Genomic DNA, 23,421 nt, shown 5'->3' with positions numbered 1-23,421 from the left:
CCTCTTGACCTAGGGTAACTCTTTAATCCTGTTTACAGAAAACACTTGTATTAAAGGTGTGTGCTAGGGCTGAGCCATAGCAAACAAGGTTTTTACAGTTCACAGTCTTGGGGTTGCAGGACAGTAAAGGCTACACAGAGAAACCTTGTCACAAGCCACCCCTAGCCCTCCCCCCATATCCCCACCAAAAAAACCCCACAGCTTTGCCTAATGAGATCAAATATCCTGCATCAGTGGCCTAGTGTTCAAAGGCCCTCTGTTCATCTACAACACTGATAAATAATTTCAGTTTAAACTGTGTCATTAATAGTATGTTAATAGCAGTTACTATATTTTATCTATATATATTTATTAAAATTATTAAATAAATATCTATATATATTTACTTATCATGTTACTTAATTTTTAATGTAGCCTTTGAAGTAACTGTTCTCTCAGTTCTCTGTGTTATCCTTATGCATATTGTGACTGTGTTCTCCAAATTATATTTCTTAGGTCATTAGCATCACCTAAAAGCCTATTGGGAATCTTAGCTTAGGCTAAGTGTGGTAGTACATTCCTTCAGTTCCTGCACCGTGAGGAAGAGGCACTGGGTTCGAGGCCAGCCTGGTCTCAACAGAGAGCTGCAGGGCAATAAAGGCTATACAGAGAAACCTTGTCACAAGCCACCATTAGCCCTGCCCCATAACCCCTCCCCCCAAAAAAAACCCCACAACTTTCCCTTAGTCTCAACATTCTCAGCATCCTCTTATTTCAATCCTCACTAGATGCTGAATAACAATCTAAATTTTAGTACCATCCCAAGGTAGGAACTTAGATATTTTGCTCTGTGAGGTTAGTGTCACTTTCTCTTTTGTTTTGTTGTTTGAAAGACAAGAGTTTCTGTGTAGCTCCAGCTGTCCTGGAACTCAATTTGTAGACCAGGCTTTGACCTGAAAGAGATTTGCCTACCTATGCCTCTGCCTCCTCATGCCAGGATTAAAGCTATACCCTGCTCCACATGCTCACTTTTAAACACAGAAGCAGACTCTTTATATATATATACAGACATACCTTACAAACAGTAGAGTTAGAGTTGGGACTCTGCCTTGCCTGAGAGCCTATGGTCTAAACCTTGATATATTTTCTTGTCTGAACAGAAACAAAAAACCTACTTTGCAGGTGAGAAAGCTGCCAAAATGTTGGACTAAAGGTTCTGTCGAGATCTCTTGTTGGTTTAGAATTTTTGTTATCTAAGCTAAAGGGATGTTCAGCTATAATCACGGTGCGAGGGAAGTGGAAGCAGAAGGATCAAAGCCAGTTTGATCTCTGTAGTGAGTTCCAGGCCAGACTGCCATACCCTGTCTCTCTGTGGCATGAAAAGGGAAAGAAAATAATTCTTTGATGGACAGTAATTTCTCTTGTTCTTTATAGATCTCCCACCATTTTTGGTATCTAAATATTTACTGTTTAGAATGTGTGATAACATAAAATCTCACAAAGCTAGATAACAATAGAAAGGCCATGAGTGTTCCCTTTTCTATATGGAAATTACTCTGCTATGAAGGTAGAGGATTACCTATGTGTTATTTTTGTACGACAGTGATTAATTAGGAGCTTATCTTGTGTTTTGAATTTGTCTTAGGTCCTATCTAGAGGGTGGAGGAACAGGCGTGTGGCATCAACATCCATGAACAGAGAGTCCTCTAGGTCACATGCAGTCTTTACAATTACTATAGAATCAATGGAGAAGAGCAGCGAGACCGTGAACATTCGAACCTCCTTACTCAACCTGGTGGATTTGGCAGGGTCTGAGAGGCAAAAAGATACCCATGCAGAAGGAATGAGGTTGAAGGTAGGAATGAAATGATGTTCTTCTTACTTAGTTGTGAATTCTTACTAAAAATCGGTGAAGACCTCAGAAGAAATAAAAATTGTTCCTACTAGAAAGGAGCAAGGATTTTATGAAGTACAAGTCTGTCAAGAGCAAGAGTAGCGACTTTGGTCACAGGAGAGAGAAAGAATGGAGTGGGGTGGGCTTTAGGGTAGAAATCAAGAAAACAAGTAGCTTTCCAGTAGTAGTTGTCTCCTAGAAACCAGGGTTCAGGAGAGAGGAACAGGGGATACCCGCCCTCAAGGTTTGTTGGGCCTTATAGAGTAACTGCATTGAATATTTCACTGTGCATCAGTTGATCATAGATAGATAGAGCAGGAAAGCCCAGGTCAGTTAGGACCAGGAGGACCAGGCCACGTTTGTGCTCAGCCTTCTAAACCCTGGAAAACATTTAAAAGTTTGGAGCAACTGTGTAGCTTCATGTAGGAAGCCTATTTTATCGACACTTAGATCTGTTAAAAGCCACTGCTGCCAGAAGGAAAGGGGAGCCTAAGGTGGGAAAATCCCTCCCCTAAGCTGTTAGCAGTGGGACAGAAATTCAGTGTGATGTGTCTAAGTACTGACATTAAAATATGTACAAATTATGTAGTTTAGGAATGGGACCTAAGAGAGGAATCAGAAGCAGGAGAGTGATTTGAGCCTGCTAAGCTTGCATCAGCAAAATGCTCGTGTTTCTGTCAAGAAAGGGCCGTGCTTGTACAGGCGCTCCTTGACTGAAGGCGCTGTCACCGCCAGAGAAATGTGGTGAAGTGCAAAGCTCCTAAATCAGAAGTATTCAATAAACATTCCAGCTCGGTAATGTCTCATGCTGTCTGGAGTGCAGCTTGCTGCTGCTGACAGGAATGAGAGAGAACGGAATACCACATTCGATTCGGTGGAAGAAGCAAATATTAAATCCCAAGCATAGTTTGTAGTGGGCATCTGCAGTGACAGTGCACATGAACTGGGAAATGGCCATAGCTGAGCTTATTGTTCTAGCTGAGAACTTGTCTTTTCATTTTGCCCCTCCTCTGCTCTTCCATCCCAGCTTGTGGCCTTGCTCCTTGTTTTTAGTCAGAACAACAGAGTGTCATTGCACCTCACTGTTGCTTTTCCCTTGTTCCTCAGGAAGCAGGTAACATCAACCGGTCACTGAGTTGCCTGGGCCAGGTCATCATGGCACTTGTTGACGTGGGCAATGGGAAACAGAGGCACATCTGCTACAGAGACTCCAAGCTTACCTTCCTCCTTCGGGTAAAGCTGATGACTGGCTCCAGCCACCTTTGCATTGTGGTCACTGGGACTGAGAGTGGGAGAGTTTCTTAGCCTTTATTATTTCCTGGAAAAAAAAAAAATCTTAGGATTTACAATCTAAAAATATCATTGATGTCATCAAACAGGACTCCCTTGGTGGTAATGCCAAAACAGCCATAATTGCAAATGTTCATCCAGGATCCAGGTGTTTTGGGGAAACACTGTCAACACTTAATTTTGCTCAGAGAGCCAAGCTGATAAAAAACAAGGTAAAAATACTGATATAATATCAGATAAATTGGAAACATTTATATATACTGTTGTGATTGCCCCTGTCACCACAAGAGGTTCTGCAGAAGCTCACCTTGATTGTACAAGGTGCTGTTTCTTCTTCCCTCTGCCCTCGCTTTCCTAATTTCTTTTTTGCTTTCTTTGAACGCAGGGCCTCACAAATGTGCCTTACTATTAAGCCACACCTCTAGCCTAGTGTTTTATGTCTATCTATTTTTTTTAAATTTAAGTTCTGGCTGTATATCTGGCTGTATATAATCTTGAAGTAGGCAAACTTCCTGCCTCAGCCTCCTGAGTATTGGGACTAAAGGCATGTACCACCATTCCCTGTTCATTATTTGCAGCCTGTGCATGTAATTTGAAACCCAAGTTTTGTCTTGTGGTTTTGCTGGGTTTGTTTTTTTTTTTTTTTTTAAGGCAGTTTTCCTTTTGTTGTTGGGGGAGAGTAATAAGCCTCAGTGATGCTGGCAGTTGGTGTGTGTTTTGTACATGTGCATTGTTTTATGTTCATGTGCCTGTCCTGTGCTCATATGTGATGTATTGGTAGCAAAGAGTAATACCATGAAAGTTACTTGATAGTAATGAAATTTGCCTCTTAAGGTATATACGTATCTGCACATTCCTCGTCTTATTTCATGTACAGGAAGCTTCTTTAATAGTGGTATACGCCTCAGGTCTGGAAGCTTTTCTTGTGACGTACTAGTTGATAAACTTTAATGCTTCCTGCACCGTATGTCCATTTCACCTACTCAGCTCTGCCTTTGCAAGAAAGCAGCCACGGACAGCATGTAAACAGAGTTTGCTGTGTCCACGCTGGGCATAAAGCGTGTGTGGACAGCACTTCGCCAACATCTAGTACACACTGTCAGAAGAACAAGGTTCCTAGTTATTTTGGAGAAATGAACAATCCTTTGGTTTCAGACAAAACAACTGTGCCATGAATTGGTAGATTAATGCCTTCCTTTTTCAAGAGGAAAAGTGGGCATCTTCTCCCCAGTTCATCTGGCAGAGTGAAGTAGAGTGTTGTTCCTCTCCCTGGCTAAGTGAGAACATAGGTCTCTTCCTTTCCTGATTTCCGTGGTGTCATCCATGTTTACATGAATGTTAGCAGTATGGAGAAGAAACTTCAGTAGAACTTCCTGACTTTGTCTTGGCTTATGAGAGCCCTTTCAAGGGTAGAACCATGTTAATGATTGCAGTTATGATGTCACTGAATGATAGTGACCTCAAAATGCCTCATAATGAGGCTGGCCATGTGTATCAGAAGCAATTGGAAATCACCTTTAAACATCTGAACACCAGCAGCTTTACCACTCCCAATGGTGAGTCCTCGTCGTCCAACCTTGCTCTTCATCCTGGCAACCATCAGTGGAAAGAGCTAAGGTGTCTGGACTTGGCTAACGATGAACCGTTTAAATCTTTCTAGGTGGGCAGGCTGAACCTAAGACAAGAACACCAGGCACTTGGGCTGCCATAGGGGGTTTTCCTTGCTGAAATAGTTGAGTATTTCATAGCTGCGCCTCTGGTCTGTCTGGTGGTTACCTGTTGGCATTTATTACCCTTCTGTTCTATGCGTCTTTTATAAAATTATCTAATTTATCTTTTTTTTTTTTTTTTTGAGACAGGGTTTTTCTGTGTAGCCTTTGTTGTCCTTGGAGCTGTGGGGCTCTCTCTGTAGTCCAGGCTGGCCTTGAACTCACAGAGATCCACCTGTCTCTGCCTCTGAGTGCTGGGATTAAAGGCATTCACCACCTCTTCTCAGAAATAAATTTTACTTTTGAAGCAGCTTCAGATTTATGGCAAAACTGAACATAAAGTTCAGAGTGATTCCACAGAAGTCCCTGTGTCCACACAGTTGGCGTCTCTACCACTGCCATCCTTCACTGCAGCGATGTGTTTAGTGGTGGCTTTTGTTAAAGCTTTTTTAAAGTTTTTTCAAACAGGTCATTTTTAAGAAATTGAAGACACCATTTAGTCACTACAGTGATGACATTTGTTTGTAACCATTTTTTACTTTTTTGAGGCCATTTAAATAAGAACATGACTGTCAGAAAGTGAAAATAGCATTTGGTATGGTGGGAGAGCAGAAATGGACTCTAGTCAATCGGTGGTTCCAGGCCAGCTTTACAAACATCAGTGCCTTTCACTGGAGAACGTGGTTTCTGCTAAGCCTAATCCTTTTGGCCCTTGTAGGCCAGATTTCTTTATCAAAGGTTGCTGGACAGAGGGGTCTTGCTGAGGTATTTGAAAGGGAAAGCATGGTTCTTTTGGTGGGGGGAATGTGGAAAGGGAGGTTCCAAGATAGGATTTCTCTGTGTACGCTTGGGTAGCCTGGCTGTCCTCGAATCACAGAGATCCTCCTGCCTCTGTCTCCCGGAGTGCTGGAATTAAAGGCGTGTGCCACCACACCCAGCTAAGGCATGGTTCCTAATGGCACACTCAAATCTGAAGTCCTAGGCATAAGATAGCCTAGGACAAATGAGATGGACAGGGTCAGTGAGGAGGGCTTGGCCAGAGGAAGAGGGACCAGCTGTGCTACTTGTGCTCTCCTTGCTGGTCAGGCACAGGAAGCCGGGGCTTACTGCCATTAGTGAGACAGAGGTGCAGTTTCTTTTGGTCTTCCACATTCCCACTCACACCAAACAAATGAAAAGCAGGATTGAAAAACTTGAAAAGCAGTCTCTCAGTGCTTTATTAATTCTTGTCCAGGCTGTGGTGAATGAAGACACCCAAGGAAATGTCAGCCAGCTGCAAGCTGAAGTGAAGAGGCTCAAAGAACAACTGTCTCAACTTACTTCTGGGCACATAACCGAAAGCTTACTGGCCAAAGGTAGGATGAACTCATTGCCCTTCATCCTTGGAAAGGCTTATGGCAACGTTAGCTCGAGAACTCCTGATACTGGATAGATAGATGGTCAAAATATGGTGAGATTTCCAGAACTTCTCTCACACTCTCTCCTTATTTTACCTGTGTAGGAGGATAGTTCTTCGTTTGAATCAGATGTTCTATGAGGTGCAGTGAGAGGGAGAATCACAGTGATTTTGAGTGATTCCCCCCAAGAAGTTCTAGAAAGAAAGAAATTTCCTCAGATCACTCCCAAGATTCGACCGTAGCATATGTAATCTGCATATGTTTGTGAGATAGGACAGGAAATGTGTCTTCAAAAAATAGCTAGTAGAATTAATTTGCAAGCCATAAAACTTAACAAAACAAAATAAAACTGGAGCTAGGAATGTGTCTTGATAGTAGAACACTGCCTGGCATAGGTGAGGCCCTAGGTTTGATTTCCAGTACTGTGTGAAGTCAACTCGACAAGGAAAACAAAAGTATGCATTTTACTAAGCGTAGTCTGTATACTTCCTCTCAGAACTCAGAAAGCTGAGTCAGGATTGTGAGATTGAGAATAGCCTGGGCTACAGAACGAGTTCTAGGCCAGCCTGTCCTCAGTGGAACAGACTGAGACAATCAGTCCGTGAGCGTTTCTGTTAGAGCTCAAACCCACAGGTCTCCTCCAGCTTCCTTACAGACTCTCTAGGCTAGCTCTGGTGGCTCACGCCTAGCCTAGCATTTGAGAGGCATGGGCAGAATGGCTGTGAGTTTGAGGCCAACCTAGGCTAGAGGTTTTTTTAAACAATCTATTTCTGTTTCTTTCACAAATATATTTGTGCTAAGTAAATCCAGAGAAACTTCTTGTTTTCTTCATAGAATAGCCAGTTTGCTGAGCTAATATGAAACTGGCAACCAGTCATGAGGGTCTGTTCCTTTAGATCAGTGGGCGGCAATAAAAACTTTTAGTTTTGAGAAATGAACATATTTCTCCCTTTCTCCTTTTAGACAAAGAGAAGACTGATTACGCAGAACATTTCCTGGAAGCAATGTTATTCTTTAAGAAATCTGAACAGGAAAAGAAGGTAGGAAATTGAATTAGGAAAAGGGATTCAGGAAATCTTGACTTTAATGTTGTGGTTGGTTTCATCTCTTCCGTGAGTGAAATAAATAGTGCCAGATGTTTAAGGAAAAGGCTTCAAATGTCTCGCCTGTGAGTTTAGACTTAGTGCTCTCTGCTGGGTTTATGAGAATTAGGGAAACTGGGTCATTTCATGTTTAACTGAATCATGAATTTCTTAAAAGTCTCTGGTAGAAAAAATTACCCAACTAGAAGACCTCACCCTCAAAAAGGAAAAATTTATTCAGTCTAATAAAATGATTGTGAAGTTCCGAGAGGACCAAATAATGCGTCTAGAGAGGCTCCAGAAGGAGGCACGAGGAAGCTTCCTGCCCGAGGAGCAGGACCGTCTGCTGTCAGAACTGAGGGACGAGATTCAGACTCTTCGAGAACACGTGAGTGCGGCACACGTCTGTACCCCAGGAAGGAGCTCCAAAGTGCGATCAGAGCGCGCAGCAGGGACTTGTCCTCCAGCACAGGGAAAGCGCGTCAAGTGAACTTGCCTAGCAGTGAGCTGTGTAGCATCCTCCCCTTCTCCAGGTGTCGAGCTGAAGACAGGCGGCCCAGTGATCTGTGCTCTGCATCAGCTGTGGCTACCCCAGGCTCTGCAGACCTGAGCCTTTTGAAGTTCTCATGTTCTCTTTCCCTAGAGAGAATGAGCAGAGGCACCCAGTTTGAAAACCAAAATAACATTTGTGTGTGTGTCCAGTATGTTTAAGACATGTCCAATCAGTAGGCCTTCCTTTTATTTTGTATACTTTTCTCATTTTGCTAGTTCATGTATTTTGGGGACACAGTCTTAATAGATAGAATTTTTTTTATTCTCCTCCCTCTTTTTAAAGATTCATTTACTTGTATTTTATGTGGATGCGTGTATGTATATCTGTGCAGTATATGCATACCTGGTGCCTAAGGAAGCTGGCAGAGAGCCTTGGATCTCCTGGGACTGGGGTTACAGCTATGTGGTGCTAGGAGTTAGACCCAGGTCCTTTGAAAAGGCAGTCAGTGTTGTTAGCTGCTGAGCTACCGCTCCATCCCCTTATTTTAGTTATTTCATTTTTCTGTGCTGAGGATCAAACCCAGAACCTTTTGCATGCTGAGCTCTTGCTGTGTCACTGAGCTTACATCCTCAAGTATGTTAACTTAGCCCTTCCTTGTGTGAAGGTTCTCTTACTGGACACTTTTAGCTGGGAGCCGCAAATATTTCGATATGCCCACTGTTTCCAAGTCTCTTTCTGTGGAAGCTGTAGCAGAGTACCTCCAGGACTGTATGTTCTGGAATTGCTCAGTTGCTTTTAGAGAGATCAGTTCACTTTGGAAATTTTGTAAATACATGAAGCATGTAATTTCTCATTGTTGCAGGTGGAGCATCACCCCAGACTTGCAAAATATGCTATGGAAAATCACTCCCTCAGGGAAGAGAATAGAAGACTAAAATTACTAGAGCCTGTGAAAAGAGCCCACGAAATAGATGCCCAGTCTATTGCAAGACTAGAAAAGGCTTTCTCTGAAATGTCTATCGCAGAGAAAAATGACAAAGGTAAGAAATGAGTGTTATGAGAAGGGGAGTATGGAGCTTATGCTCTTCCAGAGGGCCCCAGTGCCAACTCCAGCACCCTGTGAGAGCTCACAACAGTCTGCAACTCCATCCTAATGGATACCTGCCGTGCTCTTCTGGAGTCTGTGAGCACCAGGCATACATGTGTGGTGCAAGACATGTATGCACATGCATGTGGTGCACAGACATACGTCCAGAATAGCCACACACACAGGCTAAGAATAAATAAATCCAAGGAAAGCATCGACCTCTAGGACTAAAAAGATAATGTCAGTAGTGTGCTTGCCTACACAACATGAGGACCTGAGTTCCGAGAACTTGTGCTTGTAACCCCAATGCTGGGGAGGCTGAGGCAGGCTGATCCATTGGGAAAACTCTAAGCCACTTAGAGACACACACACCTCTTAAAAAAGAGAACAGGGGTGGGACCCAAAGGAGACAGCTCCTGAGGAAAACTCCGAAGACTGATTGCTGGTCCGCACGTAACTCACACACACACTCACACACACACAGAGAAAGAGGAAAGGACATTTATAGCAAAGTGTGTATGTGACACACACCTGAAACCCAAGCCTCAGGCTGGGGCATACCCTAGGCCAACCACTGAGACCAAGCCCCCCTCAGAAAACAAGCCAAGAAGAAAGCAAAGGATTCAAGGCTGGCGAGGTAGCTTGCTGAAGAGCTGTGTTCTCTTCAGAAGATCTGGGTCCCAGCACATGTTAGGCAGCTCACAATCTCTTGTAACTCCAGCTTCAGAAGATCTAACATTTCTGGCCTTTTCAGGCACCTGCACTCACATGCACACACACACACACACATACACACACACACACACACACACACACACAAACACAAGCATACACATGTACATATAATTTTAAAAATTGGAAAAAAAAACTTTTTAAAAATCCAAAGGTACAACAGAAAACAAAACAACAATCTGACTGAAGCTCAGCCTCTGCTTTGTAGTGATAACAAAAAAAAACTTTTGTGGTATCTTGTGGTTAGACTTTTCGCTCATTCTTCTCAAACCTGATGGGTTAATTTATTGCAAATACATGTACTTCTTTATAGTTTAAAAACAATTTGCAAAGTTTTCTTTTCCTACATAATAAATTAGACTAATAGCTATCCCAACGGTAAAATTGGTTCTTTTTTGTTTTTTCTCTTTTGTTATTGTTTGATAAAAGCTTTACTCAGATACTTATTTTTATATATGACCTTAGTCAAAAGGTAGAAAGTGATAGGAATATTCAGTGATTTAGCTTTCCATTGCTGTGACAGAATATCTGGAAAAAAATATGTATATATCAGTCAACTTAAAGGTTGACTTATTTGGTTTGAGGTTTCAGAGGATTCAGCCCACACTTGGCCAGCTCCATGTCTGTGGTAGGTAGAACTTCATGGCAGGGAACACCATAGCTACTCAGCTCGTGAATCAGCAAGCAGGGAGAGGAGGGGAAAACACACCGTCAGAGCCCACGCCCCGCAGCCATGAACTTGCTTCTTCCACTGCCCAGCAGCCATGAACCTATGGCTTCATCAAGGGTTTGAGCCATGTGCAGGCCGGAGCCCTAGGACCACCCATGAGCATAGTTCCCCTGTGGGGCAAAGATTTAACACACAAGCTGAGGGACATTTGAAATCCAAATCATAATGGGAATTTTAGTGCTTAAAGTATAGGAAATTGTAAATTTTGGACTATTCAAATATAAATAAGTAGTGGAAATGTTTGTCAGTTTGGCTAATGTCTGTACAATGTGAGAGCTGCCCGGGGTCAAATGCAAGTTCCCCAGTGGTTGGTTCTAGTGTTGTAGCTACAATGTACATACTCTGTGGTGATAAATTATCTTCATAATTATTATATGGAAAGTGGCTTAGTTGGTACTAAGTCTAACTTATGGGTGTAGCAGTTAGTGCTGTGAATTTATTGGCATTTGATAACAAATTCTGTTTGCCCCATTCTCAACGGCTGTCTGTTTTTGGTTTTTTTTTGGTTGTTTTTTTGTTTTTTGGTTTTTGTTTGTTTGTTTGTTTTTTGTTCTTTTTTGTTTTTTGTTTGAGACAAGGTTTTTTTTGTGCCCTGGCTATCCTGGAACTCACTCTGTAGACCAGGCTAGCCTCAAACTCACAGAGATCCACCTGCCTCTGCCTCCGAAGTGCTGGAGTAAAAGGCATGCACTACCATGACCAGCCCTGTTTCTTTTTAAGTTAAGAAAATTCTCTTTGTTCTGACTTGTGTGCCTCTTTGCTTTTCTGTTTATGGTTCTGGGGATCAGTCTCAGATGAGGTTGAGTCTCAGATGCCAAGCATCCACTCTGCCACTGAGCTCTGCTCCCAGTCCCTTCTCTTGCTTTTTATTTCATGTCTGTCTGTCTGTCTGTCTATCACTCTATCTATCTATCTATCTATCTATCTATCTATCTATCTATCTATCTATCTATCTAACTATCTTATCTATCTATCTGTTCTTTGTTTTTTCAAGACAGGGTTTCTCTGTATAGCCGTGGCTCTCTCAGAAGTCTCTCTGTAGATCAGGCTAGCCTTGAACTCAAGAGATCTACCTTCCTCTGCCTCTGAGTGCTGTGAGCCACCACTTTGAAATGTCTTTGTTTTGATTTGATTTGGTTTGATTTTTTTTTTTTTTGTCTTGCTTTTTACATTTCTCTTTTCTAAGCCTTTTATTATTTTACTTCTGACTTAGTAATAGAAGATTTGCAGTATTTGGGTATGGGAAACTCAAGATTTTATATGCAAAGTTAGGATTATCCTTGTTATCAATGTGCTCTTCTAAATAATTCATTGTTCACAAGGGACACTAGCACCAATTTTTAAAAAAGATTTATTTTTATGTGCATTGGTGTTTTGCCTGGCTTTATGCTTGTGTGAGGGTGCCAGGTCCCTTGGAACTGGACTGACAGACAGTTGCTAAACTGCCATATGGGTGCTGGGAATTGAACGTAGGTCCTCTGGGACATTAGCCAGTGCTCTTCACCAGTGATGCATCTCTCCAGCTTCCTAGCACCAATCTGTACAAGTTAGTTGTGCAAGGGCTTCTCTGTCTAGCACCATGCATGTTGCTTATGAGTCACTATTAGTTCTTCATCCTGGGTAACAGCGTGATGCCTCAACTACACTCTATCCTGTGGTCTCTGCTCCTTGAGCACACCGCATGGGCACACTCCTCATCCTTGAGCACACCGCATGGGCACACTCCTCATCCTTGAGCACACCGCATGGGCACACTCCTCATCCTTGAGCACACCGCATGGGCACACTCCTCATCCTTGAGCACACCTCATGGGCACACTCCTCATCCTGTGATCACACCTCATGGGCACACTCCTCATCCTTGATCACACCGCATGGGCACACTCCTCATCCTTGAGCACACCGCATGGGCACACTCCTCATCCTTGAGCACACCGCATGGGCACACTCCTCATCCTTGAGCACACCGCATGGGCACACTCCTCATCCTTGAGCACACCACATGGGCACACTCCTCATCCTTGAGCACACTGCATGGGCACACTCCTCATCCTGTGCTCACACCGCATGGGCACACTCCTCATCCTTGAGCACACCACATGGGCACACTCCTCATCCTTGAGCACACCGCATGGGCACACTCCTCATCCTTGAGCACACCGCTTGAGCACACTCATCCTTGAGCACACCGCATGGGTACACTCCTCATCCTTGAGCACACCTCATGGGCACACTCCTCATCCTGTGATCACACCTCATGGGCACACTCCTCATCCTTGAGCACACCGCATGGGCACACTCCTCATCCTTGAGCACACCGCATGGGCACACTCCTCATCCTTGAGCACACCTCATGGGCATACTCCTCATCCTTGATCACACCTCATGGGCACACTCCTCATCCTTGATCACACCGCATGGGCACACTCCTCATCCTTGAGCACACCGCATGGGCACACTCCTCATCCTTGATCACACTGCATGGGCACACTCCTCATCCTTGAGCACACCTCATGGGCACACTCCTCATCCTGTGATCACACCTCATGTGCACACTCCTCATCCTGTGCTCACACCGCATGGGCACACTCCTCATCCTTGAGCACACCTCATGGGCACACTCCTCATCCTTGAGCACACCGCATGGGCACACTCCTCATCCTTGATCACACTGCATGGGCACACTCCTCATCCTTGAGCACACCTCATGGGCACACTCCTCATCCTGTGATCACACCTCATGTGCACACTCCTCATCCTGTGCTCACACCGCATGGGCACACTCCTCATCCTTGAGCACACCTCATGGGCACACTCCTCATCCTGTGATCACACCTCATGTGCACACTCCTCATCCTGTGCTCACACCGCATGGGCACACTCCTCATTCTTGAGCACACCGCATGGGCACACTCCTCATCGTTGAGCACACCGCTTGAGCACACTCATCCTTGATCACACCACATGGGCACACTCCTCATCCTTGAGCACACCTCATGGGCACACTCCTCATCCTGTGAGCACACTGCATGGGCACACTCCTCATCCTTGATCATACCGCATGGGCACACTCCTCATCCTGTGATCACACCTCATGGGCACACTCCTCATCCTTGAGCACACCGCATGGGCACACTCCTCATCCTTGAGCACACCGCATGGGCACACTCCTCATCCTTGAGCACACCGCATGGGCACACTCCTCATCCTTGAGCACACCGCATGGGCACACTCCTCATCCTTGAGCACACCGCATGGGCACACTCCTCATCCTTGAGCACACCTCATGGGCACACTCCTCATCCTGTGATCACACCTCATGGGCACACTCCTCATCCTTGATCACACCGCATGGGCACACTCCTCATCCTTGAGCACACCGCATGGGCACACTCCTCATCCTTGAGCACACCGCATGGGCACACTCCTCATCCTTGAGCACACCGCATGGGCACACTCCTCATCCTTGAGCACACCGCATGGGCACACTCCTCATCCTGTGATCACACCTCATGGGCACACTCCTCATCCTTGAGCACACCGCATGGGCACACTCCTCATCCTGTGCTCACACCGCATGGGCACACTCCTCATCCTGTGATCACACCTCATGGGCACACTCCTCATCCTTGAGCACACCGCATGGGCACACTCCTCATCCTTGAGCACACCGCATGGGCACACTCCTCATCCTTGAGCACACCGCATGGGCACACTCCTCATCCTTGAGCACACTGCATGGGCACACTCCTCATCCTGTGATCACACCGCATGGGCACACTCCTCATCCTTGAGCACACCGCATGGGCACACTCCTCATCCTTGAGCACACTGCATGGGCACACTCCTCATCCTGTGATCACACCGCATGGGCACACTCCTCATCCTTGAGCACACCGCATGGGCACACTCCTCATCCTTGAGCACACCGCATGGGCACACTCCTCATCCTTGAGCACACTGCATGGGCACACTCCTCATCCTGTGTCCCCTGTTGACATCTGCTCTCACACTTCTAGGACTCAGCCTCCAGCTCTTACTTGTGCTTGTGCCTCAGATCACACCCATGCTGTTCCAAGACTGAAATGGTTTCTTTCTTACCAGGTCTGCAAGGATTTTCTCCTACAGCACTGGAAGAATCAAGTTTCTTCATGAACAGTGAGAAATTAAAAGCACAACTCTTGCAGATCCAAACAGAGCTGAATAACTCAAAGCAAGAATACGAAGAGTTCAAAGCACTAACTCGGTGAGGTGCAGGTGCACACACTTGCTTGTTCCCTGACACTTTAGTGTCGGAGGAGGGTAGTTGCCGTATTACTTCAAATGTGAGCCTTTCAAGCAACTACAGAAACAGCGCTTTTTCTTGCATCTCTTTGCTGCGTATTTGGTAGCAGATCATACAAATATTTTAAGCAGTGCTCACCTGTTGAATGTCAATTGAATTTGCAGAATAACTTCATCTCATTACCAAATTTAAATCACAGTTACAAACTAAATCAAAATATTTTTAGAAATTAAAGATTTGTTAATCCTGGATGCTTAATGTGTAAAATGATAAACTACATTGATAATCTCTGAGCCCTGATTACACACCTGGACAATGAAGGTTTAGCTTGGGCAAGTATTTTTACTCAAAAGCCAGTTTATATGAGAGTATAAATTGTAGTATACCTATAAATGCTTATCATTACTTGTTACCTGAAGGTACTAAGTCTTAATATCTATTAGGAAAAAGCAGCTAGAATTAGAATCAGAGCTTCAGTCTTTGCGAAAAGCAAACCTCAATCTTGAAAATCTTTTGGAAGCAACAAAAGCCTGCAAACGCCAGGAAGTTTCTCAGCTGAATAAAATACATGCTGAAACACTTAAGGTGGGTATCTGGAGCTTCTACTTAAATTGGAGTGGTCTCTTTTATTAATAAAAGCTATTTCCAAACAGAGATGGTAGAACACCCCTGTGGCAAGGTCAGGGGGTTAGGAATAAAACATTTGGGATCAAATTCTACTTGGTTATTAACTTCAGACTCTGTTTCCTAACCCAACCCGTTCCTTTTTCTTCCCACTTTGTTCTTTTCTTTGAGACAGGGCCTCATGATAGCCAAAGCTGTCCTCAAACTCACTCTGTATCCTAGGCTGCTCTTGACCTCTTGATTCTCCTGTTTTCACCCCACTGAGTATATATCCAGCTTTGCAGTATGCTTTTGTAACATTGAAAGATAGATCTTAAGCCAGGTCTGTGGTGCACTTCTTTAGTCCTAGTACTCAGGAGGCTGAGACAGTCCGATTAACTTGAGTTCGAGGCCAGCCTGCTCTACAAAGCAAGTTCTAGGACATCCAGGGCTGCACAGAGAAACTCAAAAAACAAAAAACAAACAAACAAAGCCAGAGGTGGGTTCTAGGTCTTTGTATATTAACTGGATTCTGGTCATTCTTACTTCCTTCGGGCAGCACGAGGATTGCACCCAGGGCCTCATACATGCTAGGAATGCCCTGAGCTACATCCTCAACCTGGCTTTTGGGTTTTGGATGACTCAGTGGCTTCTATAGTTGCCAGGTTCCCGAGCGCCCTGATGGGAGTCTGTTGGAGACATACTTGTGTAGGTGCTCACTCTAGGGGGTCAGCACTGAGCTGCAGAGGGGCACTGAGCTGCTAGCACACTCCACGGCAGGCACCCTGAATTGCTTAGGATTTTTGTTTTGTTTTAAATTCTATTTATTCCTTTTATGTATGTGTATCTTGCCTGCATGTATTGCTGTGCACCGCACACATGCAGTGCTCACGGAGTACAGAAGAGGCCTTGGATCTCTCGCCAGCCCCCACCCTGGACTCTTTAATGTTTGCCAATCTGATGGGTGAAAAATGGGCTCTTTTTAAGGCTCTAATTGTCATTCCTAGTGAGACAGGATATCATTATATATTTTCATGTCCATTTGTATAGTATTTGTCATGAGTTCTTTTGGTTTCTATAGGTTACTTTTACAATTTATAGTTTTTATGTGTTACTTTTTCTTTAGTATATATATTCTGCCATTGCATTATTTGTCTTTCATTTTACCTGAGATGCTTTTTTATTTGTTTGTTTTGTTTTTTAAGACAGGGTTTCTCTGTGTAATGGTGGCTGCCCTGGAACTCAGTCTGTAGACCAGACTGTCCTTGAACTCAGAGATCCGCCTGCCTCTGCCTCCTGAGTGCTGGCATTAAAGAACCTGGACCACCACCCTCGTAACGTTTTTATTATAGAGAAGTTTCCAGTTTTCTTATAGGCAAGTGTATCTTTTGGTGGGGTGTGTGTGTGTGTGTGTGTGTGTGTGTATCTTTAGTTTTATTTGTATATTGAATCAGTTGTACATTTGCCATTTTGTTTATTAATAGTAAAAGATTTAAGTTCTTAAAATCTGTTCCACTAATTTGAAATTTCTACAAATAAATTACTTTTTCAAGATTTTGTATTTTTCCCAGTGTTCTATTTGATGGTATATATGCTAATCACTATTTTACTAATTGTTCCCTATTTGTAATGCAATTTATATTGGAGAGAGACATCTTTATTTAAATTTAGATAACAAGTTTTCAAGTCTTCATTGAGACAAGATCTCACTATAGCTCAGGCTGGCCTTGAATCTAAGGTGGCCTATGGCCTCAGCAGCATAAATCCTACTTCAAGTTCCATTTGTTTGTTTGCTTGCTTGCTTGCTTGCTTGCTTGCTTTTCAAGACAGGCTTTCTTTGTATAGCCCTGGCTGTCCAGGAACTTGCCTGTAGACCAGGTTGGCCTTGAAGTCAGAGATTTGCCTGCCTTTGACTCAACTTTTGGGATTAAAGGTGTGCACCACCACTGCCTGGCTTCCAGTTCCATTTTAAAACCATATTAGAACTTTGCATGCAACTGTATTGAACTGATGGGTGCACAGATGTAGTAATTGATGGGCCTTTTCTATTCACCTGCTCTAGCTCCCACATGCTGAGACAAGAGACCTGTTGACTTAGTCAGCAAGCTAAAGCACTATAGCCAGGCAAGATGTTCGCCTATCCTATCCCTCTGTGCTAGTCTAGCTACCTCACAGCATACGCCCAAAGTACTTGCCACATGGTCCTGCCTGGGCTCTTCTCCACCAGCTCAGTCCTCGTGGCCACCTGGCTTTCTCTGCCTCTTCCTGTTCTCCCTTACCTTGTGGTCCCTTCTTGAGATCCCTTAGCTAGAATGGAAGTTCCACTGTTCTCCTCTCTTGCCTTTATTAGCCAGTCAGATAATTGGAGAGCAATGTTTACACAACGTGGTCAGTGATTACGACAATGCTTGTCCAGACTGCAGCCAGGATTTGGGGCACGGATATCAGCATTTGAGTACATAGACCAACCCCCAACAGATGGGCTTATTTCCACTTGGTCCCATGCTTCAAGAACACATCCTCTTTTGACAAATTAATAAATAAAATTTTAATTTTTTCTGTTCATAAAATCTCTACATATTTTTTATTTTATATTAATGTTTCTTTCCACACTATTCTTCTGCAGATAATTACAACTCCGACCAAGACTTATCAACTCTGTCCTAGACTGGTACCAAAATCAAGCCCTGAGTTGGGAAGCTTTGGCTTTCTGCACACACAGAGGTCTAGCATGTTAGATAATGACATATTAAATGAGCCAGTGCCACCTGAAATGAGTGAGCAAGCATTGGAGGCCGTTTCTGAAGAGCTTCGAACTGTGCAGGTAATGCTTGAGTTTTAGGAAAAAGAAATAATTGAATGTTCATTTAAGTAAAATCTGAGTCATAGTTTAACTCTGTAATTTTTATGTTTATTTATAAAATGATAGGTCATCTCCACTGATGAAATAAGTCAATACAAGTCAGAGTAAAAGAATAAAAAAGGGCAGGTTTATTTGGGAACTGTGACTCCTGGCCTTGTTCACCAGCCTCATGGGACAAGCCTAGAGGAAGTTGCACCCAGACTCTGGTGGGCAGGGTTTTTAAGAATTGTAGGCAAAGAAAAATGATATGCCCGCCACAAGTGGGACTTGTGCCCAGATACACGGCCATCTGCGGCAGAAGGCTTGGGAACCTGTGACTTCGGGTGAGGGGGTTTGGGACAGCCTTCAGGAATTCGGAACTAGTCCTTGGAGGGAGGGGGCAGGTTTGTAGAGAGGGAATAGGAGTTAGCCGATCACATAGGAAGTTGGCCACCAGAGGTTCCTACAGAACATAAAGGGTTCTGTCGTGTGGTTTTCAGCTCATTCTTTATTGAGCACATCACACTCCTCTCTCTATGGCATTAGACTCATGTTAATGACCAGTTTTCCACTAGTTTCACCTGTCAGAACTAGTTTAAATGGCATAGACATAGAATTGTGTTGGCTAAAGAAAATTATGGCATCTGACAGAATTTTGTTTTACAGATTAAATTTTAGGAAAGTTAATGTATTTGAAATAGCTTAAGATTTGGCTATATTGGTATCTTACTAGTTTATTAATTAAATTTTACCCCTTTGTTCAGTAAAACTTGGAATCTCAATTTCGAGTTTTGGAATGGATACCCCAAATTTCAGTTATTTTCTTGTTCTAGGCCAGAGAGACCTTTGTGATAAAATAACCTCATGCAGCACTGAGGAAGCTTCTTAAGGGCCTCTACAGGACTCAGTGGTTAAATCTGACATTTAAAAAACTGTCTCTAGAGGGCTTTGTAATTTATTTCATAAATATATATATAAAATAAAAATTCTCATATATATATATATATATATATGATGTACCTTCTTACCCAAGTACCATCTTTCCAGCTCCTGTGTCCATCCCTTTAATTTTGTTTATTTATTTTTATATTTTTGTTTTTCAAGACAGGGTTTCCCTATATAGACCAAGCTGGCCTAGACCTCAGAGATCTGACTGTTGCTGCTTCCCTAGTGCTGTGATTATATGCATGTGCCCCTCAAGACTAACGCTCTGTAATTTAATTCAGGCTTGAATTTTAACCACTTTTTTTCTTTGTGTTTGAATTTACCCATCTTGACTAGATACAGTGTAATTGTGAAACAGGAGTGATCAGTGTGACCTTCTCAAGATGTCTGCCCCAGCAGTCTTCTGCTGTTTGCTCCTGTAGGGGTTTGAGCTTATTTTACTTTGGTTTCTTGTCTCCTAAATCAAAAAGAAATAGGGCAGGGAAGTTCAGCAGCTGGTCTGCTTTTCGAGGGGACCCAGGCTCAGTTCCCAGCACCCACCTGGTAGCGTACAACTTTCTGTAGTGCCAGTTGCGGTGACCCAGCAGCCCTGCTGGCCCCGTGGGCACTCGCGTGCAAAGCTGCACACGAAATAAAAGTGATGACTTTTCTAAAAACTGGAGGCGTTTGGATGACTACAGTGTATCTAATACAGGAGCAACTGAGTGTTCTTCAAGTCAAGCTGGATGAAGAAGAACGTAAAAACCTGAAACTTCAACAGAACGTTGACAGACTAGAGCACCATTCTACACAAATGCAGGAGGTAAGGGTCAGAGCCGAGACTCAGGAAAACACCCACCAAGTAAAACGCTGTGAGGTGAGGATGTTCCTTCCTTGGAGCTCCTCCTGCTCATGAAGTTCTTCTTATTTTCCTTGATTGTTTATTTATGCTATTTAGATAATTGGTCTTAAAATTTCATGGTAAATGTATAATAAATAAATGGGTTATAAAACATAATTTTCTTCTCTGACTCCTTTTGAGCCCCCCAAAACATTATCAGATGGAGTTTCCTTACCAAGCCCCAACAATTATTTGTACTTCTGTGATAGTGAGACAGAAATCCATTGTCTGAGTTCTGAACCATTAGTAAGTGTGCAAGTGCACTTACTAATGGTTTAGAAGAAATCGAAAGGCCTTGTCCACATTTTTATGCTGATCTTGGATTGTGTTAGTCATCTTCATTATAGCTCGTAAACGACCAGTCTTGTCATCTTGACCACCACTAGACAGTGAACGCAGAAATGAAGGGTTTCCTTGTGTCCTGGCAACATTGTCAGTGTTCCTTCTTCCCCAAGCTTTTCTCATCAGAGAGAAGTGACTGGGCCACACAGCAGCGAGAGCGCCTCGCGCAGTCGCGGGATCTGGAAAAGCAGCTTCAGGACGCTCAGACCCAGAATGATTGTAAGTTTGGACAGCTGGGGACCCTGGAGCTCAGTGTCTTTTTGATCATTTAAACGAATGTTTTTGTTTGTTTATTTATTTTAAGGGCTGGCTTGCTTTGTTGTTAGATAATTGGTCTTAAAATTTCATGGTAAAGGTATAATAAATAAATGGGTTATGAGACCTTTTCTTCAAGATTGCTCACAAATAAAAGTTACAAGCTTAATTAAATGTTGAAGTTTAAGAGCTGTGGAGATGGTTCTGTTACCTTACAAATTTGAGGATCTGAACTCAGAACCTGGAACATACATAAAAAGCTAAGTATGGTCACACACACACACACACATGCACACGTTGCTATCCTAGTGAGGTCAAGACAGAAGGCAGAGAAGAACAGATCCCAGTCCACCGTAATCTAATCCACCCGTGAAAGGCTTTGTCTCAAACAGTGGAAGGCGCCTGAGCAATTACACCCAAGTTTATGCTCCAGCCTACACACATGCATACATGAGCAAACATACCTGAGTTCACGCACACGCACAAGTTTATGCTCTGACCTGCTCACATGCATATGTGAGCAAGCATACCTGGGAACACGCACACACATACATGTTCATGCTCCGACCTGAGTTGCATTAATATTGACAAAGTAAAGCATAAATTATTAATATAATAATTAATGTGGGGAATCTTTCCTACTTTTTTCTTCATCAGAGCATTTTCAGGTAAGCCAGGTAATTCAGCAATTAGGTGAAGTTAGGGGTTCAGAAGATCAAAGTCCTGGCTACACAGCAGGTCTAAAATATTTTCAGTAGTTTGTAGTAAAACTAGAAAGTCACTTAATCTAGTTTTCAGCTGGAATTTCCTTTTGAGACTGGAAGTGTTTGGCCCATGTTGAGAAGCTCCAGTATATTATTGAAGCATTTCAACAGCTAAGAGTACACTCCTAAGCCGGGGGGAGGGGGTGCCTTTAGTCCCTGCATTCAGGAGGCAGAGGCAGATGATCTCTGTGACTTCGAGGCCAGCCTGCTCTACAGAATGATTCCAGGGAAGCAGGACTACACAAAGAGAGCCTGTCTCAAAAACAAAACAAAACAAAAAAAAAAAAAAACAAAAAATGAGTACACTGCTTTCAATATGTTAAACCTTACAGCTTTTCCTGTAATTAATTTCCTGTTGTGTGTTCTACAGGGAAAAAAATACCTTAAAACATTAAGTGACCTAAAAAGGAGGAACAGATGTTAACTCTTCCTGTTTCAGCAGAAATGTTGGAACAGCTGGGTATGGTAGCATGTCAATAATCCCAGCACTCAGGAAGTGAAAGCAGGAAGGGGAGGAGTTCAGGGCTAGCCTTCTACATGGAAAAGATAAGGCTAGGCTGGAGCAAAAGAAATGTATTTGCAACCATTACCTAAGGAGAGGAAGAAGGGACTGAAGAGATGGCTCAGCGGTTAAGAGCACTGGCTATTCTTCCAAAGGACCTTGGTTCAATTCCCAGCACCCACATGGCAGCTCACAACTGTCTGTAACTCCAATTCCACAGCCTCTGACACTCTCACACAGACATATATTCAGGCAGAACACCAATGTACATAAAATAAAAATAAATAAAAAATTATTGGGAAAAAAAGGAAAGGAAGAAAATAGAAAACTTAGTGTTCAGTGCTTAGTTGTTGATTTTTGTCCTTGCAGTGGTTGTATTTATTTGCTTGCTATAAATTGTATGGTCTCGTTTATTTGCCTCCTTTATACAGAAGGTCTCTGTAAAGAGACCTTTTAAGACCCTGGTTTCTTTGTTTTCCAGTTTTGAAATGTGAGGTGCATGACCTTCGAATTGTTCTTAATTCTGCTGACAAAGAACTTTCTTTGGTGAAACTGGAGTACAGCACATTCAAAGAGAATCAAGAGAAAGAACTAAGCCAGCTTTCTGAGAAATATGTGCAGGTGCAGCTTCAGCTGGACAATGCCAGGTAGAGTTGTCCTGTTGGTTCAAGGCGCATGCTTGAAGTATTATAATCCCAGTTCACACTGCATAAGCCAATAAGTGCACTCTGTTTTCTTATACCAATTTGCTTCAGTACAAGCTGGTTATTTTTTTCTATTTTAAGTCTATTGATTTGTTGTTGTTTGTTTTTGTTTTTCTGAGACAGGGTTTCATTATGTAGCCAAAGGGCTGGCCTGGAATTCACCCTGCTGGTATTGAAGGCATGTGTCAGCATACCTTACCTGATCTCATTGAATCTTAATTTCCTTTGTTTATTAGTGAGACTAAAACTAGATCAAAAGCATAAACAATCTACTGAGCTATGTATTTAATTGCTATCTTAAAAGCAATGACTATCCTATTTAAAATATATTGGTCAAAATGTAGTTATTCTTCGTGTCTCTGTGTTACAGTAAGGTGCTTCCTGGCTTCTTGCTCTCCAGCACTCATGGCTGTTCATGCTTCTGAATGGGGGAGCACAGCACTGCCATTTGTTTCTCAGTAGTTTCTGCCTACTTGTCCTCTTCTTCACACCATGAATACATTTACATGTTCCCTCTCGCTCATCCTTATCAGCTGCTTCATTGTCCCTTGTGATTTGCTGCTTCTTACCTCCTTCAGTTTGCACAGCATATGGTTCTGCATCTGGTTAGCTATGTATAAGCCAAGATGTCTGTTCTGCATAATTTAGAGATGAGATTGTTGGCTATTTTTCTGGATGACCACTAGGTACTGCAATGTGTTGGAAAAGGAGCAAGAAGATGTAACTGAACAAGCTGAGGTTATATTCTCTCTTGGTTAGAAGTAAGCTGTATATTCTATCCTAAACTTCTTCCTTTGAGCTAGACTTGTCATAAATGGCTGGAAATTAATGAGTAGCTAGTTGCTAGCTAGTAACACTTAAATGAGCCTCATCGCCAATTACCAGTTAGCTAATAAATTGCTAATC

At 43.1% G+C, this 23,421-nt stretch overlaps 1 protein-coding gene across 3 annotated transcripts in view; it reads left to right on the top strand.

Annotated features, from left to right (window-relative positions):
• Nucleotides 1-23,421, top strand: part of Kif15 (kinesin family member 15) — a 64,348-nt gene that overhangs the window by 17,525 nt on the left and 23,402 nt on the right. For all 3 annotated transcript variants that reach the window (XM_060385002.1, XM_060385004.1, XM_060385003.1), the window contains 13 exons: nucleotides 1,625-1,834; nucleotides 2,981-3,106; nucleotides 3,253-3,375; nucleotides 6,107-6,227; nucleotides 7,233-7,309; nucleotides 7,530-7,739; nucleotides 8,707-8,884; nucleotides 14,498-14,639; nucleotides 15,122-15,263; nucleotides 17,908-18,105; nucleotides 19,763-19,870; nucleotides 20,404-20,509; nucleotides 22,293-22,458. In XM_060385002.1, the coding sequence (XP_060240985.1) occupies nucleotides 1,625-1,834; nucleotides 2,981-3,106; nucleotides 3,253-3,375; nucleotides 6,107-6,227; nucleotides 7,233-7,309; nucleotides 7,530-7,739; nucleotides 8,707-8,884; nucleotides 14,498-14,639; nucleotides 15,122-15,263; nucleotides 17,908-18,105; nucleotides 19,763-19,870; nucleotides 20,404-20,509; nucleotides 22,293-22,458 (1,907 nt within the window). The remainder of the gene's footprint in view (nucleotides 1-1,624; nucleotides 1,835-2,980; nucleotides 3,107-3,252; nucleotides 3,376-6,106; nucleotides 6,228-7,232; nucleotides 7,310-7,529; nucleotides 7,740-8,706; nucleotides 8,885-14,497; nucleotides 14,640-15,121; nucleotides 15,264-17,907; nucleotides 18,106-19,762; nucleotides 19,871-20,403; nucleotides 20,510-22,292; nucleotides 22,459-23,421) is intronic.

The sequence above is a fragment of the Meriones unguiculatus genome, chromosome 6, assembly GCF_030254825.1.
Source record: "Meriones unguiculatus strain TT.TT164.6M chromosome 6, Bangor_MerUng_6.1, whole genome shotgun sequence".
In the NCBI taxonomy this organism is placed as follows: Eukaryota; Metazoa; Chordata; class Mammalia; order Rodentia; family Muridae; genus Meriones; species Meriones unguiculatus.
Note: the sequence above shows the minus strand (reverse complement) of the source record. Positions and strands in the feature narration are given on the sequence as shown.